The sequence below is a fragment of the Melospiza georgiana genome, chromosome 6 (genome assembly GCF_028018845.1).
Source record: "Melospiza georgiana isolate bMelGeo1 chromosome 6, bMelGeo1.pri, whole genome shotgun sequence".
Classification (NCBI taxonomy): Eukaryota; Metazoa; Chordata; class Aves; order Passeriformes; family Passerellidae; genus Melospiza; species Melospiza georgiana.
The window spans coordinates 48,655,775-48,678,240 of NC_080435.1; the positions used below are offsets into that span (position 1 = coordinate 48,655,775).

Genomic DNA, 22,466 nt, shown 5'->3' on the forward strand with positions numbered 1-22,466 from the left:
TATACATTCCAGTCTCAACCCACTACAGCCACAAAATTACAGTTGTGTTTATGCCTATAAGAGGAGCCTAGAGAGTTCAGAGCTACATGGCTACACTGCAATTTTACTTCTTGTACATCATCATTTTTCTCTCAAAGATACCTAAAAACTAAACTTTGTTGTTTAGGGATGTGTATTGCATTACTGAGCTCTTGAAATAAGTTGAGTAAAAAAGTGTTTAGCACAGTAATCTCAACCCTAGTCAAGACAAAGACAGGTCTCCTGATGTACATATTTTGGTACCGGCTGCATACAGATAAAACAACAACTAGCAACAATTCACAGAAATAAAAGAAAAATCTTACTTTTCTACATAGGGCAGCATAGAGAATATATGAATATATACAGAATATATGTTCATTCCATTTCCATCATAATAATGTGAAAGCTATGGAATAGGTAGTAACAAGTGAACAACCTTCTTCAAGTAGGAGGGAATCTGTCAAAGGATCTACTACTTAGAAGTAAAGTCACTAAAATGGGAATTTTAACAGCAGAGTTAAGAAGGCAGTAGAAAGCACAGTTTAAACATGAGACTGGTTATAAATTTACCTGTCCTATTAGACACACATATTTGTACCCAATGCTATAACAACCACAATGTGGTAGTTGTAAGAACAATATTCTACCAATAAATTTTCTAAGCTTTTCAGGAATATGCCTGAATGTATACACAATTTTGGACACAATCCTTATTAAATTTCTAAATTTCTAAAGCAATTTATAAGAGTAATGTCTGTCCCCCAACAGTAATGCATTTTACACCAGTTCATACTTAAACCAAACTTTCCTCAACAAGCAGCTGAATGATTTTTTTTCACATGTGTGATTCACCCAAGAAGAGGAAGAGTGAATGCAGCCACTGACAGAAGGGCTACCCAAAGCACACACATTTGTGACCCATGCAGCATTACACCGTGCATCCCCAGACAGACTCTCCACTTGCTTCTGACAAAGGGGTGAGTGGTGAGTCAGCTTTCAACACAACTGCTTTGTCCTTCACCATTTCCATCCTGAAATAGTATGGCACTACTCAGAGCCACCTATCTTTGTGAGGTTACATATATCATTACTACTGCTAGTAAGAACAGATGCCTCACTATAGATACTAATCTCTAACTTGCATGGAAGCACTGGCCTCAAGTGAGCAGGGCACAGGCAACAAAGCTGGGCTGGAGGCACTTGGAGCATCACTCCAGTCATCACCAGTACAGGTAAGAGCAGAGGAAGAGAACTGTTCTGAAATACATTCCCTGGGCTGAGGCACAGGTTAGTGAAACTGCCCTCTCTAGAAGGGGGAATTCCCCAGATTCCTAAAGGATGAAATCTTAAGTCTTAAAAAGTTCTGGTCAAGATTCTGAGAAACAGCCTTAGATAAACAAACAGTAAGAAACTAAACCATTCAAAACCCAACTTATCATCAAAAAAAGTTCAAAATACTTCAGCATATGTCAGAAACACAGAGTAAATAAAGTCTGAAGCTTTCCACTTCAGGATCCATTTTTATCCAAACAGCAAAGGGCTGACATTGCATTTAACTTTGTCATGTGAGTCTCTCTCAGCTTTCCTTTTGGGGCTCAAGAAAGGAAAATGTTCTGTTAGCAGCAAACCTGGCACGTGAATGAAAGCGGTGACTAGCTGCAATTTTTTAAGAGAGGAGTTTGACTCCCATGAATAAGAAACAAAACAGTTTGAAACCATTATTTAGGGTCATCTGCACTCAGCCTTCCCCTGCTAAATCCTAACACAATTTTTTGCATGCTATTATTCTGCTTGCATGCAAGCTGACTTCAGCAGAAACTGCATTTCCCTGAACTCTGAACATCACACATAAGGACTGCTCCATTTCAAAGGCAGTAAACCCACACACTGAAATCAGTCACCAGGAAACTCAAACTACAACAGCAGAGACTTATCTCAAAATTAATGCCATTCCTAGTACTTCATCTGACATTTATTTTTAAAGTAAAGATGCCTGCCCCCTGAAAAGACACCAGAAATGCAGTTCCAAAGATCTGAGCAACACCAATTTATAGAATCAGTGCATAAGCTCAGTCTCAATTCTTCTGTCAAGTTCAATTATTGCACAACTAACAATAATATGACATCAGGTGAAAAGCTCACTAAGGATGACTAGCAAATGAAAGTCTTCTTCCCAAGTAATTTTAGCAATGGGTCAGAAGTGTGGGATTATTAAAAGTATTTCTTCTGAAGTAAGCACACGGTAATAATTACAGCGTTTTTTGAGCTTTTAAATAAATTGGGGCAACCCAATTCTAGCTACGGAAGGAATCCAATTTCCTTTCTTCTTTGGCAGAGGTTTTTTCTGCTTTAACAATCAGCCACTTGGCAAAAAAAGTAGTCATCTAATAGCCACAATATTGCTCTTCACAGTGGAACAGAGCATTTTTTTCCTGTGAATATTATTTTTTAATACTCAGGCAGCAACAACCAGCCCAAGATCCATTTGCAGTGTCCCACAAGCTTCTGTGACCATTGCTATCCTTCAGAGGTTCAACCTAGAATCTATAAAAGGGAAAGACGACTGTCACACTTGGCACAAATGATGCTATTCCATGCACTCCTTTTGCTGGATGCCAATGGAGCCTTCCTGCCATCAGGTCCTGGCTGCTTCTGCAGTTCTCTCCCAAATGCAGCCCCACAGTCCCTCCAGACAAGAACAGCTTGAGCCCATGTTTAGCATTCTAGCCAGTGGCTTGGGATCAGGACAGCTGACAGACCTGCTGAAGAAAAGTCAACTGCCTTCAACAATTAGCAAAAGTGGCATTGAGCAAACCTTTTACTACAGAGCTGTTAGCTTGACTGAGCTCATTCTGTAGTGAAGACTTTCCCCCTAAACTTGTGCACACCAGTGGAGCTAATGAAAAAAAGTAGTAAGAATTCATCTTAACACTGAACCGAAATCTAGAAGCTATTCAATGTTTTTTAAGTTTGTCACATTAGGAGAGACCATGCTGGCAATCACAGGAACCATAGTTTTTGAAGGTGTATTTAATACTGCTACCATGGGATCCCTGGCACTTCAGCCCTCCTATAACCAAGAGTACTTTTGATGTCAGGCAACATCTGTTTCTAGATCAAACAATGTACTACTGAATATAACAGAACTTCCAATAAAGTTTCTAAGTTCTTGTACTTGTCAAGAGTAAACTCAACACCTAAAATAAAAGCGAAGTAAAGCAAAAAGTCAGAAATAGAGGGGGTTTTTTTGCCAATCTTCTTAAGAAAACTTCTTTTAATCAGGTGACAGAAAAGGTTCCCAGGCAAAACTATTTCATAAGGTCCCAGTATCCAAAAGCCTATCACAGCAAAACATTCTGTACCTGCACCTCAGTGGGACTACTCATGACAGTGGGTAACAGGGCCAAGATGCAGCAGAGGATTCATATATGTAATACAGCTATCTATTAAAACTAATATGCCTGAAATCCAACTTCCCTGCAACAGCAGGGCAGTCCTGTAAGATTGGAAGTGGGGAGTATTTTAACAATCTGTGATGAACAGGACTAGGGAACTAATTTCATTTTAGTAACTGTACTACAGAAGAACAAGGGATAAGTGATATTAAACCAAATTTTTATGAATCAATGTGTTAAAATAATTGCACCAGTACAGTTGATAGACAGCAGTAAGGTAGCATGAAGACAGAAAAACTGCAGCAGAGGGCAGAAACAGGCAGGCAGAGCACAGAAACATCTCACTAAAGATGTGCTCCAACCTCCTGGAGAGGGCTCTATTGCTCATAGCCTCTGTGGTACCCCTGAAGAGTTTTCACTTCTGACAGTAAAAATTACCTGAGCACCCCTAAGAGCAGTGTCAGTCCTATTAGGTACAAATAGGTTTCAGTATGATCAGCTCTATTGACCAGATATGCTTGCTGATTAGCTCATTTACTCAAAACAGTTCATTGAAATATTCATTTCAGTTTCTCTTGAAAGATAAGTAACACCCCTCAGCTAAAACAAATCAAGATGAAGGCAGAGGAAATTCTAGATAAAGGTTGTCCTGCTTCACTTGGATGGTAAAGATTCATTGCACATACTCATCACCGTCTTCACCATAGGGAAATTAATTAATTAACCTATTAAATCATAATAGTCAGAAAAAGAAGTATCACTGTGCTAGGAATCGGAAAATTTCCATGGAAATAGTTAAAGCTGAATCATCTGCTGAAACTGAAGAAAAATTACAACATCTGGATACTTAGGCCCTGAAGACAAATCAAACTAAAATCTGTTGAAAATAAAAACAGTTGATCAGAAGCTTTAAAATACATAAATTTCACTTGACACTCAGTTACAAACACCCAGGCAAAACTGAGTGGAAGTGAGAAAAATGAACTGGAAAAAGAATCCAGACTTAACATAATAAGCCCAAAATATTTTCCACGAAACCAGGGAGACAAGCCTTCACAAGTTCACAACTGGCCAGCAGGAGTGAACTGAAACAAAAAACTTCAGCTGAGGATGTGGAAATCTAGAGAAGAAACTTAAGACATCAGCTCCTGCAAAAGCCAGCTGATGGGATCAGTCAGTACTTGGGGAGAACTGGACACCTGCTGCACCACAGCGTGGAAAAACACTGCCAGAGATCCAGGCTAAGAGATGATGTCAGGTGAACTGCCTGCTCAGTGACCTCCAACACCTACACAATGCTGCCTCCTCCCCATCACTCTGCATAACACCTGCAAGTCAGGTGTCTGAGTGACAGCTTCCAGCACAGAAGTCTCCTAGCTGTGAAACCAGGGAATAGGATGGACACTACTGAAATTAAGATTTCCCATCTACCTCATGTTAAGTATCATATAAATGAGGACAAGATGCTACAATTAAGTCAGAAACAAGAACAGTGGCCATGACTAAAGCACATCTTTAAGTGATCTCAGTCACGCGCAGGCACACAGTTTTCCCTGACCAAATCAGCTTCCTTTTAATTTTGATTATAAGATTATACTAGAACAGTTCTTCCATGTCTGCACAGTACCAGTGACCTAAACATGAACTCTGCAAATTAAGTATGAAACTATTAGATTCTGATTCCACTGGCATATACAGATCTACACAGTGCTTACTACTTTCTCCTGTAGCTAGGGAATGCAGCACCAATTTGTAAAATCCTAATTAGGTGAAGTTAACATCTAGAATTTCAATATCTGAAGGAGTGCCAAACCTACATTTTTTAGTATTTGATAATTTAATAGATTTCAACACTTGCTGATTTTACTGCATTTCTCCCCTGTGTAACAACAGCCCCACCCCTCAATCTCACTACTTTTGCAGTCAGAAAGGGATTTACTATAGAAAGAAGAAAACCTCTGAATGCCACTGCACCCCTCTACCTGCTCCCTATGACCACCCCCAAAACACTACAGCTCCAGTTCATCCAGAGGGCCACAGCACTGAGCCTGCCCTGCTGCACTCTCGGGCTCCAGCCACTCAAGTGTGCTGCTGAAGTGAAGCCCAGTGCAGCTCCTGCTGCTGCCTCAATTATCACTCTCCTAGAGGTAGTACTGGGGACAACTTCCAGGAAAAAGCACAGATCTTGTTACCACTGACTCATGGGTTATACATTCCAGAGCAGTGCACTACTGAAAAGAGTGCCAGTTTAGGACATGCTGATCCAAGTGAGCTCAACTTAAAGTGAGCAGAAACAAACTCAACACCAAATAAAATATCAGCTCATTTTTTCAGTATTTACTAACATATAGATAGGAAAATAGCTTTTATTTTCTAAGTTTACCTAAGTTTCTATGGAAAGTTCTCTATCTGCCATTGCTTTTCTGCTTTGCTATAACTGACACTGCTTCATCAGAGCACCTCCAGATCACAATTGTTCCAGTTTAGGTTTCCAATCTGAGGAAAAGAATTGCACCCTCTTCATTTATGTGCATAACTATTCAGTGTCTCACGGAGGGTTTCATTCACTATTTAATTCTCTCATTAGTATTCTCTGACCACGTTAAATCCTTTTAGCACACACCAAAATTGAGAAACTCCACCACATCTTTAATTTCAACCCATTTTCCTTCCTGGCTTTCAGCTGATCTACAGAGTTGTTCTCAAGTACTACTATATAGTACTTGTGCATATTATACAGAAATTAACTTAATACCATACTTCAACTATAGTAAAACTTCTTGCCTGTTCTGAAACATACTGAGAAGGAAACAACAGAAATAGGAAATATGCAGACAGAGAAGGGAGGATCTGAAGGAGTGCCATGCCATCAAAGTACTGGAGAACTTAGCCTACAAGGAAAGCCTGAAGGAAGTGAGGTCTCTTCTCCCTCAAGAACAGAAGGCTCAGGGGACCTTGTCACAGTATTCCCAGACCCTGAGCTACTGTAGGGCAGCTATAAGGAGGACAGAGGTTCTCTTCTCTAAAGAAGCCACATGAAGGGGCAGCAGGTATAAATTGCACTAGAAAACATCTCAACAAAAAAGGGTTTGCAATGAGAACAGTCACTTCACCAGGACCATCTCCCCAGGGACACACCACTGGTGGTTTTCAAGAAGTGATTGGACAGAATGCTGGACAATCTCACTTAAGCTCACTTTCTCACTTGGATAGGTTGGATCCCATGATCTTTTGAGGCCCCTTCTAACCCAGGCTGCTCTGGGATTGGATGATTCTGAGCCTAAGAACAGCTCAATTGCACCCTGTAGCATGTTGCCTCAGAAAACACATCCCCTTTTATCTGTGCCAGTTTTATTGCAGTACGATTATTTCAGCTTTCAGCACAATCTGAAAATTAGTTTCCTAACAGCAAACTCCACATGAGCTACAGTAGTTCTATTAGTTTCTCAGATCCTTATCACTCTCAGTTTCATGTAACTATTAGGAGAACTCATTAAAAATATGACCTCTTCCTGCAGTGCTTATACCACCCTTTCCTGTCCACTCTTTATCAAGCTTCCTATTTTACTCAGAACTACTTTATAGCTTACAATACAAGGTTTCAAGCTTGTCAAACTTAATCTGACAGCTAGATGTACAGACCTACTGTAAAAAGTTACTTTTGTTTAAAAAAATTAAACTAATTTAAACAAATTATGTTGCTGATATATCAGTGAGTTCCATTTTCCCTTTCTCAGCTCAAAAGTAAAATTCTTATTCCCTATCAGCAAGGCCTGAAGCAATTCTCATACTTCATTATATATCATATGGCCACTGAACAGCTCAAACACCAACAGACAAAACTGTAGGCAAAGCTGCTGCTACCACAAGAAGCACCATTAGTACACTGATCAGTGCTTGGACACCTCACCTGAGATTGCAGTAATTCAGGTCAGGAGGTTGTATGTAATCAAGATTTGAATAATGGAAGCAGTAAAACTTTCTAAACTTTATGTCTGAAAATACTGACTGACCCTGCCTTCAGCTCTGGTCATAGAGCTGACATTAAAGACCTAAGACTACTGCAATTAAGCTGCTAAAGTTTTCCTTCCAACAAGAAGACTGCAGGGTTGGTGTCTTTGACACAAACTACAGAAATAGTAATTCAAGTTTACTGCTCTGTTAACATACATGGACACTTCCTAACAAGTCCAAATATTTTCTCCTCTTAGCAAGGATCTCTCTGTAGTTTACACCCAAAAAATGGATTACAGAAAGCAGATAAGCATTAGAAATATCAAGACCAGTTATACATACTAGATAAAATTAACATGCCTCAACAATGATGTGCCATACAACTAAATCTCTTGCACGACATTCCTTCTGTCCCTAAAAAATAGATGCATTATTGACAACTTACAGATGGAAAACAAATTCCATTTCTAAAGGAACTGTCAGCCACTGACAGCTGACAATAAGCATCCCTACACTGCAAAATTGCTAAAACTTGTTCTAATGAGGTCATACATTCTACAACAAGGACAGTATTACATACCTTGTGCAAGCATGTTAAACTCCAAGAACAGTGCTATGTGATAAAGCTCCATGGCTTCTTCAGCCCTAGTCATGTTTAGTTTTCCTGCTACAAGAGCCTGAACTTCACTTAAACTGCCCACCGAAGGACTGGAGTGCAAAACGGAGAGGTCTACCACATCTGTATACATACAGTTCAAAATGACCTTAGCATATTTTTTTGGTATGATAGATTCATCCAATATAATTCTAGTTGGAGTCCGTAGAGTTCGGTCTGTGATTTCTTCACCAGTTCGTATCCTTCTCTGCAGCAAGTGGCGGAAAAAGGGAGACCGTGATGAAATAATAGCTTTGTGTGCTCTGAGCTCCTCATCTAGACAGTTCTGACTGCCACCAAAAGTTTCAACCAAGTCAGAGTTGGATGAAAAGCTAAGAACCACATCGTAGTAGCACATATAATCAAACAGGGCACGCATGTCAACATCTAAGGAATTGGGTGTTCCAAATTCCTCGCTAAGCTGCACAAGAATATCAACGTTTTGGAATCGCGAATCCTCCATTCCAAACTCGCCCGTATAAAGGTAGTGTAACAAAGCAGAAAACATAGGCATATCTATGCCAGCTGTGTTAATATCCATTATTATTTCTGCCCCATACTCTGGTGAGGAAGAAAGCAGCGTCTTAAAAAATGGACATCTTGCTGCCAATATCGCACGATGCACAGGAAAACAAGTTTCTTGAAATATTAAGTCTACATCGGTACAATATTTGTATTGATAAAGTTCAGCCATGTCTTTTTGTAGCGTCCTGGCTTCTGGTCTTGCCAAATTAGCTTGTAGATAAAGTTCCTTTAAGGCTGATGTTCCTTCATATTCCTCTACCAACGCGTTAACATCTCTGACATCCCAGCCTGAGAGGAGCTCCCGCATCTGCTTGGCGTGGTCGGCAGAGCGGCTCGATTTCCGACGCTTAATGAACTTCTTCTTGAGGGTGGCAAGGCCAGAGGTTTTCTTTTTCTTGTCTTGAGGTTTCTCGTGGCCATGGTCAAGGCTATACAGCTTTGATTCACAGCCAAAACCTTGATGAGAGTAGGATGATGTCCCTAAAGGCAAAAAGAAAAATTGAACACATTTATTCTTTATATTTAAAAGGAAGGTCCATAACACCTAAATACTCCATCAATGATTCTGAAAGTTATACAGTTCTTCCTTCTCCTCACATCAGATAATTTCACAACTGAAGCTTTTTCTGGCCATTAAAAACAAAGCCTTTTATTTGCATCTACAAAGTTTGTAGTTTGCTGGGTTTCAAGGTGTTTTGGTTTGGTTTTTAATGTTTGGGTTTTTTTGTTTGGTTGGGTTTTTAAAAAAACATATTCAATTTTAAGAACCAAGCAGTGCCAGCTGATGTAGCTCTAGAGCATATGGTACACTTATCTAAGTAGGAAGAGAATACTGCAATTGTAACAGTAGAAGTGTAATTGCATTAACTTTTTCTAGGCCTAATATCTCAGTGAAATACTCACAATCCTCCCTTCAAAGTGTTTTCAAAGTCTGTTCTAGCATTAAGCATCACTAAAACAACAGACACATACCTGGTATCAGATAGCTACAGTCACAACAGAAAAAGAGAGAACACAGTACCAAAACACTCAGGGATTATTTTCAGAGATAATTTAGAAAGAAAAGTAAAAATCCTGTCATGCAATAATCAAGTAATGCCAAAGTCAGACACATAAAATGGGCTCCTTTCCACAGAACTACAAATACTCATTTGTGCATACACACCATCAAAAAGAATATGGAGAATGGAAATTTTACTGTATTATTGAAGATTTCCTGTGAACAGAGCATTATACAATTAAAGTATACATATAATTATTTTTCTTCTCAAAAAATAATTTATAGGGAAATTTCATTAGGAACTAATACTGATAGCAATTCAGTGAGGAAAAAAGGAATTAGAATCTGCATTTCAACAAGTAATGGAAAACCAAAGTAGTGTTTTAGGGGGAAAAAGGGGAGTTAAAAAAACATAGCTTTAATGGAGAGTCATGCTTCCGTTAAAGGGTTATTTTCTAATTCAAGTTTATTTACAGAGCTTTCACTCTAAGCCAGATGGTGAAGAACCTCAGACATGACAAGAAAAGAGAAAAGGAAGTACACAAACCAAACTCCCATTTCTGGACCGAAGAAGAATCAGAAGAAAACATTTGCAAATGCTACACAGATCAATAACAATCACAGGTTCATCTGAAATAGTGTTTGTCTCTTTTCTGTCAGGAATAGTTCATGTTTCTGTTAGTACACTTGTGTAGCTTCACTACTTGTTACCTTTTTATTAATCTTCCAAAGTCCACCCTAGGACCAGAACTTTTGGGGCCTTTTACAATGTGTTCTATCACTGGAGTTTCACAGCTCCACCTGTAACAGGCAGATTTGCTGTGATGCTGTTTTGTGTGGCTGTTTTGAGAGTGATGTTATGGCCCAGTCTCACAAAACACAGAGCATTTAGTTACCATGTAATTTCAAGTATTTCCTGAACTTTGAAAGACACAGTACTAATTCAAAGCTGTATTTGAGACTAAGGCAGCTGTAGCAACCTAACAATTCTGTAAATTGTTTTATTGTTTAAGCCTCAATAACTAAATAACTTACACAGTGGCTTTTACGTCAAGCTAATTAAAACTCCCACAAATCATGCAATGCAGTGGTTTTATGATTCTTCTATTAGTAAAAACTTTGGGAAAGAACTTGGTTTTATTTGAGGAAAGACATCTAACCATTTTATCCAAGTTTAAAATTTGCTTGATCATGCAACATGTTATTAACAATATTGAAATTTCAAGAAATGAAAAGAATATCAGTTTAAATGAAAATAATGGGAGTAACTCAAGACAACTTCAACAAAGAGGTTGTGCTGCAAAATCCACCATAAAAATCCTTCCACATGCTATACTAAATATGACAATGGAAAAGTAGCACTTCAGCGTCCTGCTGATAGAGACAAGTGTAGAATTCCTCCTTCATTGAAAGCAGTACATTTCACAATAGAAGCATAACTACACTTTGGTCACTCTATAATGACAGATTCTCTTGCCAGAGAACATGCCAGCTCATTTCTATTTGAAGTACGTTGGATTCTGATGGCAAATCTGAGTGCAGAACATTCTCTAACATTCCACTAAAGGAAAACTAGGACACGGCAAGTCTCAATTTCCTTCTTCCCTACAGGCTGCTGTGAGGTATTACTTGCACATGAATCACCACAAAACACTAAAACGCCATTCAAACCTTTGTGTACCCTGAGCTACTTAAAAGATTTAACTCTGGATGTACTGCAAACAGTGCTATTAACCCTTACAAAGAGATAAAGCACTGCTACAAAAGCACCACCACACAACTGCTTTTTGTAAGAAACAGAGATGCACCATCATAGCCTCTCTGGGTTCACAACAGCTGCTGGCCCCATATCCCTCAAAGAAAAGAATCTGGAAGAGAATGTTTTTGGGCTGCCTGTATTCCTTCATAAGGTAGCAGCATTAAAAGTAGGAAAAAAATTAATTATTCCTCAGCACTATACTGAAAGGTATCAATCTATTAAATGCTGTTCAAAAGCAATTGCTACTTCATGCTCCTAGACCATACCCAGCTTGGGACAGACAAATATTTACAGAAACAGATGACTGCCAAGGGGAGCTGCTTGGGAACTTGAAAATGAAAAATGGGATCTGTTTAGTTCTTTGCATGCCCACACATTATAATATCTAATTATAGAGCTCTATATAAAAAAGCAAACATCTTGAACAGATGTACCACCCTAGGAAATGGTGTGAAATCCTCCCCCTGAATGCCGCAGACAAAACAGCAAGAAGATGACTAATTAAGCTTTTGCTAAAACAAAAGCATTATTTCTAGTAAGTGCACTACACTATTTTTACTGTTTTATCTCCTCTTCATAAACTATAAGCAAACTAGGATGAAGTAAAGTAACAATAGGAGCTCACACTATGAAACTACTGTGCTTTGCCCATATCAGTTCTCAGACTTCAGCACTCATCCTACATTTAGCATGAAACACAGTGCAGTGCTTTAATGGCAAAGTAGCATGTCTAAAACAAACCTACAGGCCTACATCCAGTTTCCAGGAATAAGGCAACTAATACATATTATACAGCTATTCTAACTCTGTCCTCCAGATCTGCTTTAGGGCAGTGAATAGATCTAATGCCTTCTACATAAAAAACCTCACAATACAGACACTCCACCCCACTCCCCCCTAACAAACAAAAACCCCACAACACCTAAACCCCAAACATGTAAAAGCTGATTTAACGTTAAAACATTAGTATTAGCAAATGATGAAAACCTCAGCTATCAATTTTAGGATACACCTATTTTCTGCTGAGACAGCTACAAAAACCAATAATGGAAACAAAAATCAAAACGAGAAAGAGCCAAATGCCACTAAGTGAGAAGAAGACATGTACCCATGTGATGTAGATAGCACACTCATGGAACCCCATAATATCAGGATATTTTCAGCAAGAATTTTACCCAGAAAGCTCATCTGCCTTCCCTAAGATGAGACAAGCACATGGTTTTAGACTTTCCTCAAAAAGAGTCTCAGCCACAATTTCCCATAGGTTATGAGGGTCAGTAAATTTCTTGTGACATACTACATAATGGGTTTTTATTTTGAGTTTAATAACAAAGAGCATCAACTAAACCTTCCACATATCATGAAGAAAGTTTATTGGGAATTTATTGTAGCCTTTGGAAATCTCTTCAAATCTGCTCAAAAGGTGTTTCAGTCTGCAAATCTGCCTGTTTCAAGGCCTCTAAGGGTTTCTCTTCACTCAATATAGGGGCAGATTAAAAACACCAAGACATGTAAGAGAAGCATTTTAGCCACATTTTAGAAAGCACATATGCAGACTGGAGCAAATCTTTTACTAGTTAGGTATAATACACTGAAAATACATAAATCCTCGAGGGGAACTTTACAGCATGAATATCCATGATGTTAGGACTAAAAGTTCTTCCTTGACATGCTGTGACAGCACACACATCCTTAAATGTAACAGTTTGTGATCTGTCCTCAAATGAGACAGACCTCAGAGCCAGGAATGCTATGAAAGCTGAGAAAAAAAGAGAAAATTTACAAAGTGAGTCAATTTTTCCTCTGCTAAGGATATCACTCTGCTTTCAATGGTGATTAAAAAGAGAAGTAACACTGAATTTCAATAACTACTTATGCAGTGTTGCAAACTGAAGCACAAAGGAGAAAAGCATTTATAAACTATTGATGTTATTTACTGCTAAGATCATTCTTCAGGCTGTCAGGGTTGAGTTTTTTTTAAGGAATATTTATCTTCTCAGAGACTGCCTTCTTTCAGATTCATAACATAGCTGTTTATTATTTATAGTGTGACAGTACTTAGATCTACACTGAGGTCTCTTTGTACTAGACTGAAAAACACATAAAGGTAATGGCTGCCCCAGTTATGAGTAGGATGAGAAAATACTTTCTTAAGGGCATTTCGACACATGTCTCCAGCCAAGCAAGGTCCTGGCTTGTAAATAACACTGTTAGGACAGTAAGCACCCCCTTCCCCATTTACAGAAACAGGAAAAGGAAGAGAAGCTTATTTGTTACTTTAACAGGTTTATTACCAGAGATACCCCTTCTAGCAGTAGGGAGGTAATTCACTTGGACACAATGTCAATATTACAATGAATACTGATGATCAAGGCTTTTATATGCTCTGACACAGTTTGACAGAAATTCTGAGGAAGAGCAGAAAACAGTATGAGTATTAACAGAAAGTGACTGCTCTGGAACCAGGAAAACTAGCATGCATGGCTTAATTATAAAAAAGCTCCACTTATTTTATTTAAATAATCTGGCAACTGTTTACTGGCAAAAGGCAGATCAACTCATTGCACACAGAGGCCAAACAGATGGACAGTACTGAATTTCATGCACGATTGAGCTTGAATGGATTCAAACTGGTGACCTAGAAAATAGCAGCTCTCCATAACATTTCTGCAAGCAAATCAAATCCAGTGCATTCACAATCCACCCAGTCATTTATGTAAGTGACAAGATAACTGGAAAGAGTTACCTATGAATGTCTGTTGTGCCTGTGAATTTCCCCCTACCCTTGGGGAACACGAGTGAGGGTAGTTTGATGCATTAGCACCCATTTTCTTCAGTCACTCAGGCATTCCGCCTGCTGGCTCTTCAATGTATAATCCCATAATCCTTTAGAAATCTTCAATCCCAGGTCCAGCGTCCTGTTCCTCCATTTCTGAAGAACAAAAACACCAATAAACTAACTTCATTATTTGTCACTAAACGTTACATGATTTAGATAAAACAAACTCAGCTTCCAGCACACAGTATTTTCATGAAATAAAACCTCAAACACTTTGAAGATACCCTTTTATTTGAATGATTAAATCAAGACCAGAAATATTGTCTTCCCCAAAAGAACCTGTAATGTTCCAAACTATTCAAAATCATATGATAAATTGCAACACGGAACAGTATGGCTATCAAATTTTTAGCTAAGAAATTTTCAAGGAGAACTTGGTGTAGACTAGGTATTCTCCTTTGACTATACCAAGAGTGACTTTTCAGGCATGTTTATACCTATTCCCACATGGTTAAAAATTTTCAAATTGAATTATACTGGTTGAGAAAGCTAAATAAGCCAGTCCTGATGGAGATTATACCATCATGACTTATTTCAGCTGCATTTTATTCATTACATTTACATAGTTCTCATTCATTACTGCTTTTCAAATTTAGAATTGAGAAGACCTAGAAGTACATTCACAATAGTAAAAAAAGGCATTTAAGGATTCATTAAAGGTTTGTTGGGTATTTGAAAACATCTTAGAAATTCTGAGGTGAATTGAACAAGGATTCATTGCTAATGTACAACAAAGTCATTATAATTTATTCCAATATCAGCAGTGTTAAAATATTAATACTGAAAAATAAAAATTACCACATGAAGAACAACTGTCATCTTGTGTCCCCTTTCAAAATACAAACTTGAAGATAAAGAATAACAGAAAGATAAAGTCTGTGCTAAGAAATTTTTAGATTCCCTTGAATATTGTGAACACATATGGATTTGCTATATGCTTCTAAATTTTTTTCCTTTCTTGGTAGTCTCTGGCATGTTAAATTGGCTAAGAAAGTGACATGCAAGTGCATGTTTCAAAGTGCAGATCCTAGGGAGCAGAAAGTGAGAGACAGGGCAGGAAAAAAAGGCTGCAAATTGCTGTAGGCACAGAGGTGAGGGGAACAAGGGCTGGGTACATGAGGAGGAAGAGTAGGGAAGGGTTTGAAAGCCGTGTCTGTAAAGCCAGGTTATCAGGCAGAATTGCTGCTCTGGTGTGTGCATAACCCAGGGTGGCCTCACACAGCTGCAGCCTGCTGAGCACCAGGGGAGCTCTGCTAGGGCAGGAGACAAAACCTGAAACCACCACAGCAGCGTTCAAGCAAACTCCAGGCCTGTAAATGAGCAAAAGGAGCTCCCATGCCTGCCCTCCCCAGCCACACAGCCACGGCACCTCAACTGCATGCAATCTTGCACTTGCCTCCATGCAGATCCAGCCTGCTACACATCAGGAAACAAAGATAAAATACCCTCCTACGTGAACAGAAGCCTACTCAGGATGAAGAGAGAACCAGAGAACACACAAAACATCACACCAGCAAATACCGGTAGATCTTCTCAGCAAACACAAGGTGTTGGATTAGTTCAGTGTTAGCCATTGCATGCACTCATCTTCTCCCTTGTGCAGAAACAAGCTATTCAAAGGTTACTGAATCCATACGGTGTGGATCTCTACTTCATTTCTGAAAAACTTCACTGACTTTAGAAAAAACACTTAGAAAATAAGTTCATTAAAACAGTGAAGCTCCAAGTGATTTCTATACGCACCAAGAATATGTTGCTTAAATGTGGCATAAATTTCTAGATGGAATTAGTTACACCCAGGACAAACTTTGTGAAGGCAAAAGTCACCTTTTAGTTTAAATGCTAACTTGCTTACAGGTAAAGGCCAGCAACCTGAGCAGATATGCCAACAATTTCCCTTTTCTCACCTAAAATTGGACTTGGTTCATTTGGACTTGAGTCCTGAAATAATGCCATTGTTATTCCACTTTTCTGCATTCAGCTGTGGTGTGATAATTTGTCTATTAGATGTCTACTAATAGTTTTCAGTTCTTCCTGACACAGGAAAGAGCCCAGGAGCTAAGTAAAAGAGAGAAGAAAAAAGAAGTGTTGGGCTTTTTTTTTAATAAATAAGCACTCAATATTCAGAACCAAGTCCCTGGTTCACTAAATTTAGAATACAAAACTTCCATGCACTGCTAAGTCATCTGTGTGCAGGCTGATTTCTTAAGAGTATTTTGCATCTTGAATTCAAACATTTTGTAGTTCATAAAGTGTATTGGGCCCCATGGCTCAAAACCAATCATAGCTTTAGTTCCACTAGTGTCCTTAACCTCATGTATCAACTGAAAGTACATTTATTTTTTAATACAGCACTAAATTTTACAAGATAATATTATATAACCCATGTTGCATTTCCCAAAAAATTTAGCTAGCACCAGAGGTGAACTCAGTCCTGGAGGAAGCCCTGCCTTCCTCTCTTCATTCTCATACCCACTTTTCCTACCTTGTTGGTTCTGTCCCAAGCAGTTTGTAAATCAGATGAACTGACCCACATTAGAGCCAACCTGAACAAGAAGTTGGAACAGTATCAGCCACCCAATTTGTTTGTTAGGGCATCACTTGAATACTTGCACTACTGCATCTTTTGACAGCAAAGGGTACTTGAACTACCCATGGATTTAGATGCCCTTTTTTGGTTTGGTTTGCTTGCTATTGTCCACTTCAGCCTCTGTACTAAACACAACCTACCTGAACAGCAGTTAGTGTAGCACATAACTAGCTGAGTCCAGTCAATACAACTCAGCTACTACAAAAATGCCAAGTCAAGAATGCAGCTTCTCCACAGTAAAAGGCACTTGTACAAGGAGAGGAAAAGCTCCAAAACCACAAACAATTAGATCTTTAGCTTCAAAAGGAAAGACAGATTTTGTCTTTTCTTGCAGAAGTTATCCTGCATACCAAAAGTTCCCTTATTTCAGCTTATCTGAAGAATTTCTAAATTGCATGTCAGCCTCAGGATACACCCATGGAATTTTGTTTTAAAAACCACCATTAGGTGAGCTTTTTCTTTACTTTTAATAAAAAGCCTGCATGCATCCCCATAAGCCTTACCACAGTGAAACTAAATTCAACATCTGCTGACCAAGTGAAGCAGTTGTTGAGGGCAGTGACGCACGTACAGATGTGTTTGAACGTACACACATACACAGCAAAGGAGTTCAACTATGTCAAAGCTTGTTTAAAAAAGCCTGTACTGCAGAAAAAGTATATGAAGTGTGTAATGAGGAAGTTAATAGAAACCAAAATTACCACTCCAAATCCTACAAAACAGCACAAAAGTGACTTTCAGATTATACTGATACTCAGAGTAAAATTTAAAATAAGCACAAGTCTGCTTAAAGGTTTCAGCCTGAAATAAAATTCTCAGTCTTCTCAATATTTGTCACACTGAACCTAAAATCCTAAGAAGCTAGATGACATGCATCTGAGGTATCTGGGCTGACAGCCAGGTATTCCTGGACTGGGAATTTTGATTTAACAAAAAGTCTCTGTACAGAATGGACTTTGTGTAACAGTGACCCTTTGTTTATATCATCACTCAATACAAATGTTTCATAAAATTTCCTGTAAATCACTGGGATCCAATTAATATAAAGGGCAAAGTCAAGAGTACTACAACAGGTTTTACAACCACTTGATTTTTCCCCCGTAAAATTTTAAGACCTTTGTATTTCTTTTGGAGTTTCTGCCATAGGATTATGCAATAGCATAATATTAAAACCAAAGTAGGAAATTATATCAAGTACATGCACATACCTGTACCGACATGGTATTTCAGGTTTTCATTTTACCTAACATGCTTTAAATTTACAAGGAGTAAATGACAACCCAGGCATCATAAGAACAACTTATTCACATTTGCTTAGATTTTTATCCAGCCCAAAAATGCTCTGCTATTTTGCCCCAACAGCTCTTTTCGAGTAACAAGCACAACTTTACCGCAAGATGAGATAACAAGATGCAGCGATAAAAAGCACCAACCCTAGTAAGGAAACACATCAACTAAATTTCAGCAAGGTTAAACTTATGCCCATAGAAGTTAGGTAGATCAACTAAAACAGAAAGAACTTGTGAGAATGGACCATTGCTATTATGCCCAAAGTGTATCCCACCAGCCTTAACATCCTGAACCTGCCTCCAGCAGAACAGCGATCTGGGGGCCAATAGAGAGCCCTGAGCCATCCCAAAGTGATTCAGGAACAATCCCATGCTCAGAAGAACAGAAGCAAGTTCCCATCCACTGGGAAGTTTCCAGAGCCAGCCCATGCTGGTTTCATGCAGTACACTGCTGGAATTACAAGTCACCAACATCCAAAGGCACAAGCTCTTAAAAATGAAGACAAAGTTGCTTGTGGCTGGAGCTCCAACTGCTTGTTCAGATATGCATGGAGTATTTACCTCAATTTCCTTGGAGAAAGTGGTTCTCCAAGTAAGAGGAGCTGACAGGAACTGAGTGCTACTTGTCCTGACCTTCCTCTTTTTCCATGGATGGGACACTCAGAGGTACTGGCACATTCTCAGACTTTGTGGAGGTCAAGTCTCCAGTCTTGGAAGAGTACATGCTAAAGGACTGGATGTATATGGGACAGTGTACCTTAAAGAAATCCTATAACTGGCAAGTGATTTTCTGTTCAAAGGAAACAACTGAAATTTGAAGGCTCAGCTGATTATGTCTGACACACATGCAAATCCACACAAAGCCTATTTTGACTCCTTTTTATAATCAGGTCAAGTAATCAACCTTTATCATTATTCAAAATTAACTGGATGATACAGTAGTAAGATGCAACTGAAACAGCTGAAAGGTTGTGGTGTGGATCAGTTCTGTACAAATATAAGAAATGGGTAATGTTCTACACAACATGGGCTAATGAATCTGTGTTGTTTCATTATTCACTGCATTGGAAAGAAAGAAAAATCCAATAAGGAAAAGCACCAGAACTTAAGCCACATCAGCAGTTACCAGCTCAAGAGGGCAAGAAAAAGCAGATATAACCAGATTATGAAAGTGACTGCATTACTCAGTCTTTGCTGAGAATCATGTGTTCCAGCTACCACAAAGAACCCTTTCTTATAGTTAAGCACAAAATTTACAGCATTTTCTCTTCCATGAAGTAGTATGCTTCTCCATCAAGAAGTTCTTTCAAAACAGAGGTGATAAAAACACCACAACAGTCCTAGCTTTTTATTTCTAGATTTGTTGAGAATCACTGGACTGAGTTTTAGTGGGGAAAACCCACCAACAAACAACCTGTACTGATTTTCAACATTTCCTCTGAGGAGTCAGAGTGAAAGTTAAAAGAACTATGCTCAAACAGAGCACAAAGGTGTAGTCCTGAAGATATACACACTACAGAAATTGAAGACACTGAGCAGCATTTCAACAGTTGTAAAAAACCCACAGAACTTACAGGAAAGAAAACCTCTTTTCAATCCTGGCTTTGCACACAGTGCTCAAAGTATTATTTCTGATGATCAGCAAAGCAACTTCAAGTATGATATGAACATGTCATATTGTAGAAGTAAATAAATAATGTCATTAACAGGGACTGACAGGTCAAATCACTAACAGCAGTGGGGAGGTGGGGGACATCAACATATTTAGATTCCTCTAAACACAAAAAAATCCAGCAGCTAAAAAATTCAAACACACAAAGCACACAGAGACTGAATTACAGCAGTACAATCCTGCATGGAATAGGCTGTTCCTCCCAAGCAATTTAATTGTCCTCATATACCAGCAAATAAATTTTCATCTCTCTACATCAGTGATTCTTACAGTCAGTTGCAAAACCACACTAATATACTAAAAGTCTATTCTGATTTTTAACATTCATATGAAAGACTCAAGTAATGTTCTTGAAGATGAATTCAAAACACTTCTTTCAGCCAAATGAGCAAGAGCTCATTTATGGCCCTCTAGGACTCTCTTGAAGTGAAATGACAGCATGTATTCTTCAATGACTCCATTTTTTCACAAGTTTACTTGAAAGGAACATTATCTGATTTAGATAAAAACATAATTAAATCTACTTTATAAGAAAATCAGAAAAATCCTATCCACCAAATCTTTATCAATATCACTAAACAGAGTAATTAGGTATGAACATATCCATTTACAGGAAAATGAGGATAATTAATTTTAGCCAGTCTAGAATAATTGCAGCATAGTCTGATATACTGTGATAAATTTTGAGAAGTCTAAATGTGTTTCAAAAGGCCTCTTATGAGCAAAAATTACCCACTTGGTTTTTTTTAGGAATGGCAAATATTCTTTGGTTTACATATACAAACACATCAGTTGGTTAAGACAAAAAGGAGGAACTTCCAAATTACATGAAAAGTACCTCAGAAAAAGGAAGAGACTTTTTTTTTTTCTTTTTTTTAAAGTAGCCTGCATTATTTCTTTCAATCAAAGTTCAGGCCAACACTTTGTCTTGTCAGGCAGCTACCTAACTCATGGAGATTTCAGCTGCATTCAGCCTTGGATACTGAGGTAAGACCACTCTCCTCCTCGGTGTGTCTCCAGATAATGACTGTCCATTATTGCAGCAATATCCATGGTCACCTGTTCTTTTTCCCGCTCTGGAAAAGGCAAAAGTGGAGCAGAAGTAAAAACCTTCCACATGAAGCTGTACCACCTTTACAGAGCCTATTTCACAGGCTTCTTATCCCTGTACTCTTTATCTGTCAACGGGATTGCTGCTTCTTCTGGAACAGGGCAAGCAGTCTTTCATCTCCACAGTCTTCTATCCCCAAGGAATTTTATCCCTTTACTCTGAGAGTGCCTTCCAAAGATCCTTCCGTGTCTCATTAAGAAAGGGAATTCCTCCTCTTGCTCAAGCTGGGACCCAGCCACAACACAAAATCCTGTTTTCAATTAACAAATCTACTAAGATGGGAAAATCCTGGCTCAAGCCCCAATCATATGGAAGATCCATACACCCTACAATTTTCCTTGTACTGGAGTTATTTTCCCCTTTTATCCAGGCCCAATTATTTCACAGAAAGCCATTTACTCTGAATGAGGACGTGGGAGTTTCCTGTACACAACAGTGCCTGTAAATTCAGTGCACAATTCACACTTCCTCTGAGAACATGCTCTGCCTCTGAGGGTGCATAGAGTAACTCACAGGGCAATCCCAGACACTGCTCTGTGCCTACCTCAGCAGGCAAGCAGCACCCACCCTATCTTATGACTTACTATTTTCAACTCACCTTCACAAAGCAACCTTTTGATCACTCAGCTTCAGCTCCCTTATTAACTTCCACAGCCTGAGTCATCTCTGGTGATGACACTGCTTGGGGTTTTCACAACAATAGCTCCAACATCAAAGCAAACTAAAAAGTCTTGGACCCACATATTGATCAGCCTTCCCATGAAGGTGGCCTCTTTTAATAGATCAGATGAAAAATTACTTCTATCTTACTTGGGCTGCAATCAAGTCTTCATCCTGCCAGCCAGTCACTGTATCAGTAACAACATCTTGTGACATTTCTGTTGCTTGGAACATCATTCCTCATGACTACAGTGTTTCTATACAATACTCTTTATACTCAAGCCTCCAAGATGCTTGGTAACAATACACAGCTCATCTATTTCCACTGAAACCCCTGCCTGTGGCTAGAAACTGCCATTACCAATATTGCTGTATATCCAAAACAATTTTCTTTACACTTCAGGCCTTAATACACCACCATTCCTTTTCTTCTGTACACCATCCTCTCTGTGGGTCCTTTTGTCATCACACAACAGGAGTTTCACCCACTCAGCCTCTTCTCTTTGATAAAACAAGTTTGAAGTATTGGCTCCTAGCATCATTTCTTACACATTTAACACTAATGGATACATCTATATACAACAGAAAAACTGGAAGGGGGAACATGAAAGGGTGTGGTAAAAACTCAAAAAGCAATCTAGTCCAGTCATTTCATGAGACATCAGGAATTTTATTAAAGAAACACTGACTTCCCTCATTGAAGAGCATTAAGTCACAGCCATAAAATTAACTCTTTACAGGTACAGTTTGAATACTTTAAACTGTAAGCCACAAGCCATGACAAGTCCTGCATCCAACAAAACCACAGTTGCAATCTGGATTCAAAATCCATTATTTGGTGTATACAAACCTAAGCTGGTTCACCAATATTAGTTCCACACACATTTCTTCAGTGCCAGTGCTCACCACAGCTACCACCAGCATCTCCCCAAAGCTCCTCCATTGTGTCAGCAACTAAACACAGGAATTCTCTTCTGTGAGACTTTTTTCTCCCCA

The 22,466-nt window shown here is 38.8% G+C and overlaps 1 protein-coding gene across 2 annotated transcripts in view; it reads right to left on the reverse strand.

Moving 5' to 3' along the window:
• BTBD7 (BTB domain containing 7) overlaps window positions 1–22,466 on the reverse strand; it is a 52,069-nt gene that overhangs the window by 19,240 nt on the left and 10,363 nt on the right. For both annotated transcript variants that reach the window (XM_058026814.1, XM_058026813.1), the window contains exons 2-3: window positions 14,056–14,241; window positions 7,951–9,030 (exon numbers count right to left, since the gene is read on the reverse strand). In XM_058026814.1, coding sequence (XP_057882797.1) covers window positions 7,951–9,030; window positions 14,056–14,137 — 1,162 coding nt within the window. In that variant the 5' untranslated portion in view covers window positions 14,138–14,241. The remainder of the gene's footprint in view (window positions 1–7,950; window positions 9,031–14,055; window positions 14,242–22,466) is intronic.